The sequence below is a fragment of the Rosa rugosa genome, chromosome 1 (genome assembly GCF_958449725.1).
Source record: "Rosa rugosa chromosome 1, drRosRugo1.1, whole genome shotgun sequence".
NCBI lineage: Eukaryota > Viridiplantae > Streptophyta > Magnoliopsida > Rosales > Rosaceae > Rosa > Rosa rugosa.
In genome coordinates this window covers 20,317,666-20,335,712 of record NC_084820.1, presented here as the reverse complement: position 1 = coordinate 20,335,712, position 18,047 = coordinate 20,317,666, and the positions used below count along the sequence as shown (strand labels likewise).

General features: G+C 40.2%; 1 protein-coding gene and 1 pseudogene across 3 annotated transcripts; both read left to right on the top strand.

The window, feature by feature from the left end:
- The first annotated feature begins 2,972 nt into the window (after nucleotides 1–2,972).
- Nucleotides 2,973–6,513, top strand: LOC133723135 (uncharacterized). Of its 3 annotated transcripts, none has more exons than XM_062149968.1 (6): nucleotides 2,973–3,359; nucleotides 3,440–3,528; nucleotides 4,008–4,825; nucleotides 5,388–5,478; nucleotides 5,716–6,080; nucleotides 6,171–6,513. In XM_062149968.1, the coding sequence occupies exons 1-6, from the start codon at nucleotides 3,008–3,010 to the stop codon at nucleotides 6,286–6,288; spliced, it is 1,833 nt and encodes a 610-aa protein (XP_062005952.1). In that variant the 5' UTR covers nucleotides 2,973–3,007; the 3' UTR covers nucleotides 6,289–6,513. The 3 variants fall into 3 exon arrangements, with proteins under 3 accessions (XP_062005952.1, XP_062005951.1, XP_062005955.1); XM_062149967.1 differs by having other exon boundaries at nucleotides 5,346–5,478; XM_062149971.1 differs by having other exon boundaries at nucleotides 5,346–5,478; nucleotides 6,152–6,513.
- A 6,692-nt stretch (nucleotides 6,514–13,205) lies between these two features.
- On the top strand, nucleotides 13,206–14,818 carry LOC133727534 (UDP-glycosyltransferase 91A1-like; annotated as a pseudogene).
- Nucleotides 14,819–18,047: the final 3,229 nt, after the last annotated feature.

Sequence of the window (18,047 nt, the reverse complement as noted above, 5' to 3'; positions counted from 1 at the left end):
ACAACCGATGTTAATTATGTAAATAGAAATCCGATTTTCAGAAACCGATGTTAGAATATTTTTTTACATCACGTGCAATCTCAACTGATTTAAATGACGTGATGTCTATGAGCATAATTCTAGTAGTGCAAGTAGTTACTCCGGATGAAATTTTTGCTACTGTTAACTCGATTGGAGGCCTTAAGGCTCCAGGTCCTGATGGGATACATGCAATCTTTTACCAAAAGCATTGGAACCTGGTCAAAGACAAAGTCTGTAAGATGGTTTATGATGTGTTTCAGAATAATACCCCTCTTCACTTACTAAATCATACTAACATTGCTTTGATTCCAAAAGTAGATTCCCCAGAGGTTGTGGGTCATTTCAGACCGATCAGCCTTTGTAATGTTTCTTACAAGATCATTTCAAAAATTTTAAGCCAGACTCAGGCCGCTGCTGCACAAGTGTATTTCGAGAAATCAAGGAGCTTTTACTCCGGGGAAATCCATTACTGACAATATTTTAATTGCTCATGAACTCTTCTCTTCTTTTAACAAGAAAAAATCTCGTTCTGCTGCTATCACGATTAAGCTAGACTTGGAAAAAGCGTATGATCTTTGAGATTGGAATTACATCCGAATTTGCTTGCAAAGATTTGGGTTTGCTACAAACTGGATTAATTTAATTATGAACTGCATTACTTCTACTACCTTTTCTATGCTAATTAACGGCAAACCGGAGGGCCACTTCTTTCCTAGTAGGGGTATTAGATAGGAAGATCCCCTGTCACCTTATATTTTTATCCTTTGTATGGAGCCTTTCATCAGAAATCTTAATGCTGCAACCAATCGTTCCAAAAATCATATTGGTCTTCTTTCTTCTCCTAATGGGTTTAGAATTTCTAACTTGGTTTTTGCTGATGATTGCCTTGTGTTTGCCAGGGCTACAAGTAAAGCAGCTTCTTTTACTGCAGACTTCCTTCATTCTTTTGCTTCTGCTTCGGGCCAGAAAATTAACTTTGATAAGTCCTCTATCTTTTTCTCTAATGGAATTGCTAACAGAACGAAGAATGAGATCACTAATAAATTATACATCCAGCAGAAGTCCACTGTTGGTAAGTACCTAGGAATTCATAATATTGTGTTCTGGAAAGACCCCTTAAATGCCAAGGAGTTGCTTCTTAAGATCTCCAGTAAATTGAATGGTTGGAAAAAATCCACCCTCTCTAGGGCAGGTAAATTGACTCTTATCAAGTCAAGTCTTTCAGTGATTCCTAACCATGTCCTTTCCTGTGTCAAGTGTCCTCCTAAGGTGACAAAAGCTATAGATAAGGAGACTAGAAATTTCTTCTGGGGCAGAGAAGGCTCTACTCCTCCAGTTGCTTGGAATCAAATTTGTTTACCTAAGAGGCTTGGGCATAAGGCCAACAAATTTTTACAACAAGGCCAGGCAGCCAAGCTGGGGTGGAAGATTATTTCCAACACTAACAATTGGTGGGTGGATATTGTTCGCAGGAAATACCTCAGAAAGCATACTTTCTTTGACATCAAGCCAAGGGGAAATCACTCCATGGCTTGGAAAGGGATCCTTGAAAGTAGGGACATTCTTATGCAAGGTCTGAGTTGGATTATTGGTTCCGGTCGGGATGTTAAGTTTTGGACTTTTAACTGGGTCTTTCAATTCCCTTTAATTGATCTTATCCCTATTAATAATAGATCATCTCTCAATTTGGATGACAATGTGAGTGACTTTATTATCAATGGTTGCTGGAATTATGACAAGTTATCTCAGATGCTACCGAAAGAAATTGTTAATAATATTTCTGGTATTCCCTTACCAGCAGTTGAAACTAGAGATGAATTTGTTTGGGGCCCGTCCCCTACCGGACGTTTTTCCTTAAAGTCAGCAACTTGGCTGCAATGTGATAACAAGGCCCCCAATGGTACTTGTAGAATTCTCAATGAAATTTGGAAATTGAATATTCCGCAAAAAGTAAAAAAATTTGCTTGCCTGTTGGCTAGAAGAAGATTGAGAACTCGAGCGAGAATGGCTAGATTCAATTCCAATTTTGATGCTGCTTGTCCTTTCTGTAGGGTAGGGATTGAGAACTTAAACCATCTCTTTCTCTCTTGTCCCTATGCTGCAGAAATTTAGAGGAAGACTGGTTACTCTTCTCAGGGTTTTTTTTATCTTTTGAAGACTGGTTTGTTTTTGGTTTCTGTAAGCAGACTACCGAAAATCTTATATATCATCATTTGTTGGAAGCTTTGGGAGGCCAGAAACAACCTTATTTTCAGACGCCAAACAACCCCCCCCCCCCCGGCTTATGTAATTTTTTCTTCTGCGATCACAGTTGAACAGTATAGATTGGCTAACAGGCCAAGGACTTGGGGTACCTCTCTCCCTTCTAATGCAGTGCACTCGACGATCAAATGGCAGCCGCCTCCTTCTGGCTTTTATAAGCTCAACTTTGACGGGTCGGTTATTGGAAGCAAGAGTGCCGCCTCGGGTTTTGTCCTTCGAGATGAGCATGGCACTCCTATTTTTGCGAGTTCCAGAAATATTGGTATTGCCTCAGTTCCAGTTGCCGAAGGGAACGCTCTTAGAGACGGCATTTATCATGCTTTCATCAATAACTGCAAGAAAGTGTTGGTGGAAGAGGACTCGAAGCTTGTGATTGATGTCATCAATAAGAAGTGTACCATCTCGTGGAGGCTTCGAACCCTTGCCAGAGACTAGCCAGCTTGGCTAGTAGCTTTGACCACATTGTCTTCTCCTATGTCCCTTGAGAAGCCAATTTTGTGGCAGATGCGATTGCGAATCATGGTCATATTCTGAAGAACCCTTCCACGTGGAAAGGGAAGCTCCCTCTCTCCGCGCTTACAGCTTCTAATTTTGATAATTTTAGTTCTGATTGTCCTAGGGGTTTTAAGTTGTAATTTTATTATTTTAGTTCTGGTATATATATATATATATATTTTTTTTTTTTTTTGTTGAAAAGACGCAGAAATACAGAAACTGTGTTGAGATGACTAGCATTCTCAGTCCTTCCTCTCCAAAAATGGCTTTACTCGGAGACGACGGCCGTGGCTACGAGCTGGCCTGTAAGCTCGAGTCCTGCAACGTCTGGCGCACCTGGCTCGGCGACTCCAACTACGCCACCTTCGTCCACTTCCTCTCCTCCCCCTCCACCTGGGACAACTTCATGCGATCCGACGACTCCAAATCTAGGGCTCAGATCCAACTCCAACTCCGCGCCCGTGCCCTCCTCTTCGACAAGGCCTGCGTCTCTCTCTTCCTCCGCCCCGATTCCGATTCCAATTCCTCCTCTTCTTCTTCTTCTTCTTCTTCGCTCGCCGTTTCCAAGCTCAATCCCACCTGTGAGGGCTCCCATTGCTTTCGTCTGTGTCTAATCTCTCGTTCTTGGTTTCCGATTGCTGATGGCTATTTTTCGTTGCAGATTTGCAGTTGCATGCTGATGACGTGTACTTCAGTCTCGATAATTCTTCCACAGAAGGAGTTCAGGCTCAACAGCGCGAGGCCTCCAAGGTATGCTCTTTCTAGGTTTGATATTGTTTGTTCGATTGAGTATGAGTAATCGGAAATCGGCTTATTGTTCTAGACACATTTAACCATTTTGTTATGGTTAGGAAACAAATGTGGAAATCAATTATGTTATATTTGAAGAAGACATTTTTTTTTTTGCCAGATAATGTTTAGGAATAGCTGGTTGATTTCAAGTTGTAAACTTTTGGGAATTGGGTTGTAAAACAACTAATAATGCACCTAATGGTGTTGCATAATCAAATGGATTCTGGAATCTAATATCCTATGTGAAACTAGTGAATTGAATTGAACTAATGAATTCTTGTCAATAGATGTGATGACTTTTAACTTTCGGATTCTAAATGATTCGTAAGGACTAGGAGTGAAATCAGGGGAATGGTGGGAGGAACCCCAGCAAAAACTTGAGCATAAAAACTGGGGAGAGTTGTGAGATGATTTTTATTTAATGTTCATGCATGCAGATTCAGTCAAAAACAGCTTTTGGTTTTGGATCAAGATATGGAGAATCTGAAATTGATAATAAGCCACCGAGGTTTAAAAATGAAGAGCTGCCTGAGACCTGGTATAATCAGGTTATTGAGAGACATAGGGCTAGCAAACCGCACAGGTTTTCATCAGCAGACCGAGAATCAGAGAAACGTACTCCAGAGGAGATGTCTGCTTATCTTAAGCTTGCTGTGAAGCATAAGAAAAGGTGTTTAGCATTCAGAGAAGATCAGTATGTGGGATATGGAAATCCCCTTCAAGAAAATGCATCACAGAATCCACATTCTGTTTTAGATGGTAGTAGTTCAATTGATCATGAAGCATCTTTTTTCCCAGAAACAATGTTTACGTTGAACTGTGTTCCTGATAGTGCACTTCCACCTACGAATAGAGTGCAAGACGACCAAAAAGTTGAATTTTATGGAGTTCTTGATACGTTACCTCAGGCTTTGACTAGGAGTCCCGTTATGCTTGAGAGGCTGGGTATAAGACCTGAATACCTTAACATGGATCAAGGAGGAAGCTTACATCGTGGAAAGAATGGGTCTGCAGGTAACAAAAGTTGTCTTACTCATGAGCAAGCGGCACAGTTATCTCAAAAGGTAATAGCCCGGATGCTGACAAATGTGGGATTTGAAGGTTCCTCAGAAGTTCCAATTGAAGTTTTCTCTCAGTTGCTAAGCTGTCATATCTGTAAATTGGGTAGCCGCTTGAAAGTTCTTACTGATAGTTACAGAAAGCAGTGTTCAGCAATTGAACTATTGAAGATGTTCCTTCAAACAGTGGGATATAGGTAAGCTAATAGTAGATTATCTATGAGTGTACTTGTGTAATTTTGAATTTGATCTTAGCTGATTTCAGTTTCCGTATAAATTATTGTTGCATGGCCTCAGAATTGCTGATTACATGAACACTTACTAGCTCATGTGGGATAGTTGTATTGGTTGTCACATTTTGCTCACTTGCTCTTGGGGCCAAATTTACTCATTTACTGCTTCGCGACAGAGTAAGGGTTCCAAGAGGGTGTGTGTTGCATTGGAACTAATGTCTAGGAGAGTGAATTAAACAAACCTGTATTATCTTACAAGCTGTCCTTAAATTTCATAAGGTCAATTTAAAAATTACTAGTCTGTGAGCCTCACAGAGATAATTTTTGGATATTAGGTTTTGACTTCCAATTGTATACCTTTCACTTCCATAACATTATACAGTGGTTGTGCCTGTGAGTTCTTTTCTAGTTAGGAAGATCTAATATAATGCAAGTTTCTAAGTATCCACCTTTTCACTTTTTTTCTTTTTTACCATATTACCAGTAATTTTGGCCCTCTAGCTGATCAAGTCAAGGATGGCTCCAGGAATTTCCATCAACAAAGTCTGCAGCAAATTCATGGAATGCAGTCACAGTTGCAGCCACAGCACCAGAACCCTATTCGACTACCCCAACAAGTATTTCTCCCTTCAATTAATTGATAACATTTTTATAGTAATTCTTGTAGATCCACAGATGGTTGATGGTTATTTTTGGGACTGTATTACATATCTCCTCATACAGTTTCACAAATTTCTACTGAAGTTTGTAGAGTCTAGGCACTTTGTAGTTTCCAAAAGCTGACCTTTGCACAGTATGTTAGTATGACATGATTACTAATGCTTCTTTTATTACATTGTCTTGTGAATCCATAGATATCGAGACAAATGCATCCACAGATGCAGCAAATGCAGCAGATTCAGCAAATGCAGCAAATTGCCCAATCCAAGAATGTGCCATTTCAGCAACAGCAGCAGATAGAAAGAATGCGAAGACGTCAACCATCTACTCCTCGTGCTGGTATGGACATGGTACAGGACAGACCAATGGTCCAGGTCAAGATTGAAGCTCCATCAGAGTTACCCATGGATAGTAATGCCTTCAATAGTTTCAACAACAGACATCCACAATTGCAGTTCAGGCAGCAGCAAATTCCTGCAATGTCGAATCCTACAATGCAAAATGTCCCTGCTCAGTCAGGGAATCAGTTTAGACAGATATCTGCACAAATTCAATCACAGTAAGGAAAATCTGATGGAAGAAATAAAGTTCCTGAACCTTCATGTGAATGACTATTCACTGAAACTCTAGAACTCTCTCATGTGTGCAGGAACGCCGGTGTTCTTAGGGCTCGACCAGTGAAGGTTGAAGGTTTCCAGGAATTAATGGGTGGAGATGCTTCATCAAAGCATGATTCAGATGAAAATAGGCTGACCTCCCCAAAATAGCCCCTCCTCATCAAGTAAATAAATTGCCAGTGTCTGACCTTCCTGTTCATGTGTTACATATGTTGAAAAAGCATGTCCGCTACGCATACTAACCCATGCTCGGTGCATGATAGTTTGATAACAGTAATGGACTTTTTTGACAGTTTGTAGGTATAAGTGTTTAACTTATTAATTGTGAATTTAAGGCTGCGCACGGGCCGGGCGAAACATGATTTTCAGTGCACCCTTGACCGGACCAATATGTACGGGTCGGGCTCAAAACCGAGAGGGACCTGACCGTTGCATTTCAGGCTCAGAAATTTTTTTCCGTAACTCAGTTTTTACCAAGCCATACACAAAGCCAATGCAATTCCTGAATTCCATCTTCAGGGTTCAGACACAGAGCCAATTCAATGGAATGTCAATGCAATGTAAATGTCACATTCCAACTATGAAAAAGCATGAAAGATCAAATAGCATAATTATAAAAATTTCAAATCAGCAACAGTTTAACGGTTCAGTAGTTCATCAGTTCAAGAAACTGGAAATTTTTAAAGTTTCTTTATGAGTTTTCATGCCAAAGCCAAAGAGTGAAACAAAAAAACCTAGGAATGGAATCGAGTATGGATTATGATTTTGAAGAGATTGAGAGTGTCGGAGCCTTGAATAAATTTGGGAGATCGGAGAGATTGGAATCTGAGTGATTTACTAGATGAAGTAATTTGCTCTCACTGAATGGAATCGAGAGTGAATCGAAGAAATCTAGGATCAAGGACAAAGAGAGTTAGGGTCTGATCGAGAGATTGGAATTGAAGACGAAGACTGATTAGGGTTAAGAGTTTTTGATTGTGTCCAACACGAAGACTGAATGAATAGAGTGAATGTGTCAAATAAGTTGTCTGTTGTATAGATGGAGTGCAGTCGAGTGCAGCAAAACAATTTGACTCGTTTTTAAGGCCAGTCAAATGACGAAACCTGGTATGAAACTGGTATGGGTATTGCTGCGTTGGCTAAGCCTTTTTTACATGCACACTCAGTCCTTAATATGGAAACGGAGGCGTGTAGAGCTGGTTTACTTCTTGGTATTCACCAAGGCTGGACTGACATTGATATTGATATTGAAAGCGACTCTGAAATTCTGATTGCTGCTCTCAACAGTGAAGAGAAAAATTTCTCTTAGGTAAGTCGAGTTTTAGATGATTGTAAAGAGTATATGTGTGCTTTTCAATCAATTAGAGTTCGACATATTTACCGTGAAGCAAATGATGTAGCGGATAGACTTGCTCACCTTCCTAGTGGTTGTGATTTTGATGATTTGTGGTTAGATGAGATGCCTGCAATTATTCAGGATATTCTCTACGATGATCAATGTAATTGTTTCTATGTAGCTTGGGGTTCAGGTTGAAGGTCCCCCCCCCCCCCGGATGCAAAACCCTAATATTAATATAATAAATGGAACTGGTTTTTTTTTTTTGTTGAAATCTTAAGAGAATAAGAGACCGGGCTCTGACCATTTGGTATAATACTTTAGTCTGAATTTTACAAAAAGGGAGTGAAATTCATACTCCCCATTTTGCAATCTACACTCTATGTTTCCATTTTTTTTTTTGATCAAATAAGAACTTCATTAATAATGAACTCCATTAATAATAGTGAAATTCCCCATCTATGTTTCCATTTTGCAATCTACACTATGTTTCCATTTTAAGTGACTTAAATTTTTGTCTTAGTAATTTAGTTTCTCTTTTTATAAAAATCAAAAGAGGAAAAAATGAGTGTTGATTGTAAAATAGGGAGTGTGAATTTCACTCCCTTTACAAAAACTTGGAAAATTTTTAGAAGAATCGGACAATCTGATTCGGTCCGAGACATGCCGAGCCGGACTTTCGAGCAAAAATTTCCAGGCCTAGTTGAATTAATAACTGCATGACTGATACATTAGCTAGAAATGAATATTCTTATAAAGATAATCTAGTGCTGCTTTGTAGACCACTAGAAGTTGAAACGTCAACTATTACATAGGCTATTTAATTATTTGGATTGGGGTTATTTGGTCTTCCTTGTTTATATCCATTTTCTTTGTTATGCCGTTATGACAAGAGAGTTTCTATTGGGACCTCCTAATCTACTTACTAGACCTCCCTCATTTTTTAATTATTAAATGACTTATATGTCCTTATATAAAAAGACTGTTACAGACAACAAAATATTAAGAAAGTATATATTTTTGTTCTCTCTCCAAAGCTTTATAATAATAGAAACACAATTCACGTTACTTTTATTATTCATTTCCATTTTCAAATCTCATTTCTTTGTTCGTGAAAGCTTTTGAAGAAAAAAAAAATTCAAAATAAAATGCATTCAAAATTACTTGGTGAATTAACAAAACTATGATGCAATAGGAACAAAATTAAAAAAAGGTTTTTCTCATTAGTATAATAAGATCATGAAACGAGGGATAGAGAGCCATCATGTAAATTAAACCAAATAAGCCTGTGAAACGGCATATAAGATAAAGCTAAATAAAACGATAGAATGAGCAAATTTAATTTTGTAACCTAGCCAAAACGGTAGCAAATATGAAACATTAGGCTTGAAAACAATTATGGTAATATCTTTTTAATTAGTTACCAAGCTATGACTTTTTTTCAATAATTATTTCAGTTTTTCTTGTTTGGTAAACAAAATATTATGGGAGCACTGAAACTCATCTTTAATGCTCGGAACATTCCATTTATAAGTAAGGTTAAGTTTTTTTTTTTTTTTTTTTTGATCGGGTTAGTTGTTAGTAACTCACACACCCATGCAGTGGTATCCCAGCGCCAGGACACCTGCACCGACATTGCGGCGAAAGCCTGGCAAAGCCAGACTAATCCACTGCACCGCAGACGCACGAACCCAAAGGGTCCCTCAAATCTGCTGGCCACGGGATGGAGCTGGGATTCGAACGCTAGACCTGGGGGTTCCAGACTAGGCCATTCGACCAACACACCACACCACGTGGTTATAAGTAAGGTTAAGTTAGGTATCTGATAGAGGTTTATATAGCAAATTTTACTTTTTAAAAAGCAAGTAGGAGGTGTAAAGAGCATGTGAGGTCAAATGAGCAAATATGGAGGTCCTAATAGAAAAACTCTTATAACAACTCTGACGAGTCTTCATTTAAGTGCTTTTATTTTTTCTTTACCAATTTTTTTTTTTTTTTTTGAATAAAGGGGTTTGAAATCCAGCCTAACTAGGAGGCTCAGCCCCATGCCCGTTATTTATATTGATAAATAAGTGGTGTTGCATCGAGGGGGACCAAAAAATTCTTATTTTAGCCATTTGTAAAATTTTATAGTTAGGAATCTTATCTATGAACATTTTATCATGAGGTGCATAGTTGGAGAGGTTTAGACTTTAGAGTTTAGACCAAGGATCTAAATTTCGGTTTTGGTTTTGATTTCGGTACTTCAAATTTAAAGAAATTTCGGAGAAAATTTAGATTTCGGTGGAAATTTCGGTTAAAAATAAAGAAATCACATTAATTGCATATATAAAATAATAATTTTGAATGAAACTTTTACATAGACTAAACTAACATATAATAAACCTATTTACAATGTAACATCTCTAAAATTATACATTTATAATAGAATTGTGATATTTAATATGGATGAGTAATTAACTAGTACTGTAGTAAGTTGCTAAACTAGTGTTTTTATCTATGTGTAATTATAAATGTAATGTATATTGATAATGTGAATGTGATTTACTTTTTGTTTTTTATATATATTTTTTTATGACTGGAACTCAGTGAGAGACTTGGCCATCACCCATTTTTCACTAATAATTAGAAAATTACAACAGGGCGGGGCCCGGGAGGGGGGAGAGACGTAATATCAAAACCGCGTGAATGAAAATGAATAAGTACAACAAAATGAATATAAAAGCTACTACGATGTGGTTCGATCTAGCTGGTTGACATGCTTCCATTTAGTATCATACAATACTACTCTCAAGTACATAAATTTTGGGAAATGATTTTGGTACTTCATCACATGGATATTGTATGTGTATTGATCTCTTCCCACATGCAATCTATGCAATCTATATATCGAATATTGTGGAATTACCCAATATGGTGTTTCATTGTATGAAGCATACATCATTTGAGACGAAGCAAAAATGGAATCATGTTGTGGTTGGAACATTCAATTTTGTAGCAGATAAAAGCAAAAAGGTTTTTTGTTGTATTCAACTTGATTGAAAAAAAAAAATCATATTTTTTCTATGAAAGTATGAAGTTAAAAATTCATTGTCCGTGAGGTGACATACAAATTTTGGACAAAGTTTCTGTGTAAATTTTTAAATATATTTTATGTGTGTAAATATTTCAGAAATTAAGAATTTCGCGAAAATGTACAGAAAATTTCGTGAAATTTTGGGAAACTCCTAACGAAAATGGTATAACATATGAATTTCGTTTCGATATACTTCAAAATTACGGAAATTTCGATAATTTCGGTGAAAATTTGCGAAAATTTTGACAAAAATTTCCACAATTTCAGAGAAATTTGAATCCTTGGTTTAGACAGATGCTTCACGTAGTGTTCATGTGTTTCACGTAGTTTAATATTCATCACTCGACCATTCTTGAAGAGGTTCAGACGGATGCTTTTGTGGACATTCCAAACAAGATGATTGAGCAATGTGTGATCAAATACGCAATCAACTTGGTGATGTGATTGAACAAAGCACAACTTTGTACTAGCTTTAGAATTCAGATCTACCACCGCATCAAATATTTGTGTCGACTAAAGTTTTTTTTTTTTTTGATCAAATAAGAACTTCATTAATAATGAACTGCTTACAACGAGTTTTGGACGACATCTCTTACACAGAAATGGCCACTAGACTTCCCACTAGGAACTCTATATACTGACTCTAAACTGGCACTACAACTGTATGACAAAGACAAAAGCGCAGGAGCAGTAAATCCTTGACATCGCACCTCTCGTCCAGCCAGTAAGAACTCTAAAGCTAGACAACTCACTTGTGTCGACACTAACTCACCAACCAGAGTCCTCCTGACCAGCTTTTGATCGACCAAGCCAACACTCGTTGTGATCTAAACTCGACCAAAAGGATTGTCGGACGTTCAAACCTGGGACTAAAGAAATCCAACACCATCACCACCCTATTGTCGACACCATCCATCCTCCACTGCTCCAAAACGCCATCGCCTCCGACCCGATCCCATATAGGAAGGACCCACTAGAAGGCCAAGGGTGATGGTCTAGCCAGACTGTTTGCCACCGCTGCTGACCCAACTCCAGAACAGGAACGATCCCCGAGACCGCGACAGAGAAGATTGTCTCTGCCACACCGTTAGTAGTGTCATATTACCAACAAAAATAAAACCAAACCCTAAAACAATAGTAACAGCCAAACCCGCCACCCTGGCAAACCCGATCCACCATCGCACCACCACCAGCGGCGCCCCGTCCACCACGATCTCCACCTATCAACCAACCAAACCCAACTAACAAAACAACCTAAAAAATAAAAATAAAAAACATCCCATCTTGGACCCAGAGTGGAACCCCAGGCCCAGACCAGGCCCACCACGGAACAAGCCCAGAGAGGCTGCAACTCTTACTCCCAGCCCACGACCGCTTCTGCCCAAAAAAAAAAAAAAACCACTCGGCCTAAGGCAGGCCCACAACCGAAGTAAGTCAACGAGGGCCCAGATAGTGGATCCAGCCCAAACACGTTGCTGCACAGGAAGCACCACCGCTGCCTTCCTAGCTCCCAGACCGTCGCTCCGCAGCTGCTCTCGGACCCCGACCGCCGTCGAACAAACGCCTCAGACAGAGAACCAGCAACTGACATCCTCCACCACCACACCCCCAAAACTCGAGTGCCCAGATCCCTGATGACGAGAAGCACCAGAAATCGGACACCCGCTGTCTTCCTTCCCGAACCGACCGTCGTCCTCCCCCATCCCTGCTACAAGATCCGAGAGCCCAACCGACGCCATACAGCCGGACACCGCCTTCTGCCTCGCACCCCCTCCCCCCAATGCAGTCACCGCCATAAACCGAAATCCAAATAACTTGGACCCTCGCCGCCCCAAACTCCGATCATCAGACCAAATCCCAGACCCCACATCCCGTCCGACCGCACGCCGGCGAGGTCAGAGGCCTGGGCCAATGCCGTAGTGCAGCCGGACGAGAGCCAGAGAAGACGGCGACAAACTTTTGGCTAAACCTAGCGCGTGAAGCGCGTACTTTTACCAGACCGTGTCGACTAAAGTTATATTATAATAGTATATGTATTATTGGTACTATATATTTTTATAATATATTTTTAAAATACTAGCCGTAACCATCAACTATTTGTGTTGACTAAAGTTTATAATCTATAGTCTCTGACCATCAATAAGTTGACTGTTAGGTCATCATTGACTGTTGGAAAATTACGGCAGAAAAGGAGCTCGGAATGTCTCCTAATGCTGACTGTATCACTATAATCCCAAATTTGAGGAAACAGTTAACTATCAGACTTAAAAATTTAAGTTCTAAAATCTTGTTTAGAAAGAAAAACTATATCTCTCAAGCTGAAAACAACAAGCTGATCAACAGAAGCGGGAATGTAACAATAAGTAATTGACAGAAGTAGGAATGTAACAAAGGGAAGATAAGGTACATACAGTAAAGGAATTCTAGCACACAAAGAAAATCTAGACAATGCAGGAAGCTATTACCAAGTCATTATGGCCACCAATATTGGCATATCCTAAGGGCCAACACCACTCACCTCTAGTATTGTCTCTTATCTTTCTCTGGCGAATCCCAATGAAAAAATTATTCTTCCAGGGGAACCAGAATCAGATCGTGGTAGTTTTTTGTTTCGGTTTTTGGTAAATAAAAGTAAACCTCTGTGCTACAATAGTTAGCGAGGTTGACTAATAATGAACTTTGATATTATTCCCCTGTGGTTTAGTACTTTAGTAGTGTCACAGCCAAGTCTAAGCTAATAAGATGAAGATTTGGGAATGAGATTACTAGTGTAACACCCTAAAGAATATATAGTGAAGCTAGCGAACTGGTTTCTTCATACTAAGCAGAAGAATGAAGTCCATCACTGTCCCCCCCACCATGGCCAACAATAACAAAGACAGTAAGCTTCACATAGCCATGTTCCCATGGCTAGCCTTTGGCCACATGATCCCATATCTCGAACTCGCCAAGCTGATCGCCGGAAAAGACCACAAAATCTCATTCATCTCCACCCCACGAAACATTTATCGCCTCCCCCCTCTCCCGCCAAACCTCTCCACCCTAATCACCTTCGTGAAGCTTCCACTGCCTGAGAATCCGAACCTTCCAGAAGGTGCCGAGGCCACCGCGGACTTACACGAAGACCAAGTCCCGCATCTCAAGATAGCCTACGACTCTCTTCAAGAACCGATCACCCAATTCCTCAAGACTTCAAAACCGGATTGGCTACTCTTCGACTTCGCCCCTTACTGGGTACCGGAAATAGCCCAAACTCTCGGGATTCCGACGGCCTTCTTCAGCATTATGATCGCTGCCGTTTTGTCCTTCGTCGGGCCCACCTCGCAGGGAATACCTCCTGATGACCGTAAGTTACCGGAGGATTACGTAGTCCCCCCCCAAGTGGGTGCCATTTTCAGCTACCGTGTGCTCGAGGTTGTTTGAGGTGCTTCGGCTCTTTAAAGAAATAACCGGAGACGAAACAAACGTCTCGGTCGTGTATCGGTTCATGGAGACACTGCGAGGCTGCGACTTGATCGCTGTAAGAAGCTGTGCAGAGTTCGAACCGGAATGGTTGAGCCTTCTACAAGTCATACACAGAAAACCTGTTCTACCGGTTGGTGTACGCCGAAAGCCGACGACGAAAATGAAGCGTAGCTGTCAATAAAGGACTGGTGGACCGGCAGAGCAAAAACACGGTGGTTTACGTGGCTTTCGGAACGGAAGCAATGCCGAGTCAAGAGGAAGCAACGGAAATAGCCCTAGGTTTGGAGAAGTCAGGTTTGCCCTTCTTTTGGGTGCTGAGAACCAAACACGGCGAGGATGCACTGATGCAGTTAAGTTGCCGGAGAGTTTGGAGGAGAGAAATGAAGAGCGGGGAGTGGTGTGCCGGAGTTGGGCCCCACAGCTGAAGATACTGGATCACGACTCGGTGGGGGTGTTTCTGAGTCATTCGGGTTGGAGCTCGGTGGTGGAGGCGTTGACTTTTGGTAGACCGCTGGTGTTGTTACCCACGTCGAATGACCAGGGGTTGAATGCGAGGTATTTCGGGGAGAAGAAGGTCGGATATGAGTTGCCGAGGGACGAACAAGACTGGTCGTTTACGAGTGAGGCGGTGGCGGAGTCGCTGAGGATGGTGATGGAGAAGGAGGAGGGGAGGGTTTACAGGGACAAGGCCAAGGAGTTGAAGCCATTGTTTGGAGACAGGGAGAGGCAAAATGTGTACGTGGATAAGTTTTTGGAGTACCTTGCAACCCACAGAGGATGTAGAACGACATGAAGGGCACGTTATTGCATGATTCAAACCCATGCAATGGTCACGTACTTCTTTGGTCTCTTTTAATTCTGGGATTTCTATGTTTCTCTTTGGATTTGAACCTGTTTTTCACTATTGTTGTCTGAGATTTTGTTGTTGTTGTTAAATGTTAACTGTTAAGCAGATGAGTGTGGAAATGGTAATAATTGAGTTCATGGGATACTTCGTTCTTTCGTTCTTGGAATGTATGCCAAATTTTTGGAGATCAACGTACTGTTTCCCTTTTGCTTATACTTCTTTGATCGATATACGGTCTCATATCGATTATCGAGTCAAACACTTTACTTCTGTTGTTTTTGTGGTTTTGGCCCTGGGTATGTTTACTTCCCTAGTGTGGTGAAGAGGATACAAGTGAGAGTTTAGGCGCTCTATGGGAGAGTTCAAAAAACAAAATTCTAAAGCAAAACCTAGGGGTCATCATGGGCCAGGTTAGGGCTAGTCCTACTCTAAATTTTAAGGCTTAGGGTCGGGTCGAGCCGGGCCGGACGTAGTTAAAATCAACAAAATTTAGGGCCGGGTAGGGTCGGGCCGGGGCTTAAATATGCTAACATTTACCTGCCCGAAAGGCCCGAGCTGCTAGGGCTAAAAGGGTCAGGTCGGGCCGGCCTTTCGAATAGGGCCGAAATGGGCCGAAAAATGCCTTATTTTGTTTAACAAAAAGAAATACATTACTTTTTTTTTTCTCAACATGTGACTCAATGATTATATAGGTAATACAAAACTCATTATTTTTGTTGATCATATTTAATACACACACACACACACACATACATACATGCATTATTTTTGTTGATCATATTTAATACACACACACACACACATACATGCATATATATATATATATATATACGAAAATGTTCTGAAGAGGACGTCCGCAACCCAGAAAAAGTGCGGACGTCCCTCCTTTCTCCGCGATCAAGCTCCGACGGCGGCGCGCCTCTTGCCGGACGGAGGCTACATGCATCCCAGACCAGTTTGCAGTGAAGACGAAGGCCAAAGAGATCGAGGTCGGAGGTCTGGGCAGCGTGGTCGACTGGAAAGTGATTACCGGCGAGTCCACCCGACTGGAAAGTGGTCCGGGATGTTCAGAGGGTTCGTCCGGCAACCACAGCGCAGCCATCGCCGCCTTCTCGACGCCGAAGGAGGGACGTCCGCACTTTTTCTAGGTTGCGGACGTCCTCTTCAGAACGGTCCTCTATATATATATATATATATATTATAATTAACTTATAACATTTATAAATATTAGTTAACGTGGTTATATTCAATTAATTTTGTCTCTAAATCTCCCAAAATTAATTGTTATTTAACAATGAAAACAAAAATTAAAGAAAATAAAGCTTAGGAAATCAATTACAAAAAAAGAGATAAGTTGTATGTACGTTATAGAAAAAGAGAAGCATATTTAAAAAATAGAAAAAATAGAAAATTATTAGGGCTTAATTGGGCGGGCTTAAAGGGCCGGGCCGGGCTTCATTTGCATGGCTCATACCCTACCCTATTTGAGAAAGGGTCGGGCCAGCCCTTCCTAATGCAAGAGCTGGGCGGGCTTGGGTCGGGTTTAGGGCCAAAGGGCCAAATGATGACTCCTAGCAAAACCAATGTATACAAGATAAAACAGAGCCAATAAATCAAAGGTTGAGACGTACGGTCGGTATCTTGTTGCGGGTAGGATAGGAATCCTTTTTATTAATTTAATAATGTTTGGATTTCGATTTTTGTGATGATCGAGTCCTTGGTAGAGTCTGAAGAAAATTTTCATCGTTTAAAGTTGTGTTACCCTTATCATACTAAAAATTAACAAATAGATATCATACTGAACACTCCGACTATGCCCAATGAGTTCAACATTTTTCAACTCACTCCAACATAACTTAGTTTTTTTTTTTGGGAATGCCAACATAACTTAGTTTGAACATTATGTCTTGAATTGCCTCATTTATGATGAGGGTCGTGTCTTTATATAATGGTGATGGATGCCCTATTATACAAGTGGGCTAGCTATGGAGTACTTATTACAAGTATGTCATCACATCTAGTCATACGGTGAAGAGCTCTTCACAGTTGTATAGCTTCTTTATTAATTTGGTATTGTCATAAATATTCCATCTTAGACCACGTGATCAATATCGAATATCTATAGAGCCGGTAGTAACAAATATGAAATCATTTTCTCGGAGCTTTCAAAGTGGGGTTTACCTTATTGCACTGGGTGATGCCTCAAGAGATTATGTACCATGTGGTACCATTTTGATTTGGTCCTTTACGGGATCTCACCCTATCCTTTCATCGGGGTTATCCGGTTGTTTATCTGGTTACTTTGTTCTTAGCAGATTTGGATTGATGTGGTGGAGATGTTTGTATTGCTCTTTGGAAATTGTATGGCTGGGTACTTCAAATTTGGTATGGGTCTCTCTCTTGCGCCTTTGATATGGTTGGATTTGGTTGCTAGTTTCTTTGCGGTGGTTCGGTTGCTTCGTTCTTCTTGTTAAAGGTTGCAGCTTGTTAGTTGTTGTTGTTTGTTTTGTTCTTCATTTGGGTCTTTTTTGCCCTTTATGTTGCTTGTTGTTTCTCTTTGGGAGGCTTTTGGGCCTCTGTGTAACAATTTTTGTTTCAATAAAAACTCTTGATGCTGAACTGGCCAAAAGAATAAAAAAAAAACAAATATGAAATAATTTCTTCACTCACAGTAGCTTTTATAAGAGTTTGGGCTTTTGCATCAGTTACCAATTAGTTTTGAATGCTTTTTCATGATACTGGAACATATGTCTAAAGCCCTCAATATCATTTTGGGTCAACTATTCTACCGTGGTAAACTATGTTAATACTATTTTATAAGCTCATTGGCATTTATCTCTCCTTAAGCATCCCTTGTTGATCTGGTGGCAATAAGGGACTGTTCAAGTTGTACAAGAAGGTTAAAGGTTTTATATCTTTTTATTCTGGGTTTTAACTATTTTTGGCATTTTTAAACACAACCTTAGGCGGGTACATTATTATTTATTTATTTATTTATTTATTTTTTAAACCCTTAGTCACCCCACCCTTACATATGTCAGTGAGAATCGACCTCATAATATTTACAATGTTAGAATTATAACTTACCTTGGGCGAAACCAAGGGGGTTCTAACTAACAGCTGAGTCCTCTCCGAACCGCAGGAGATAGTTGCCCATCATACGGCTCACCAACTTCACTTGCCTC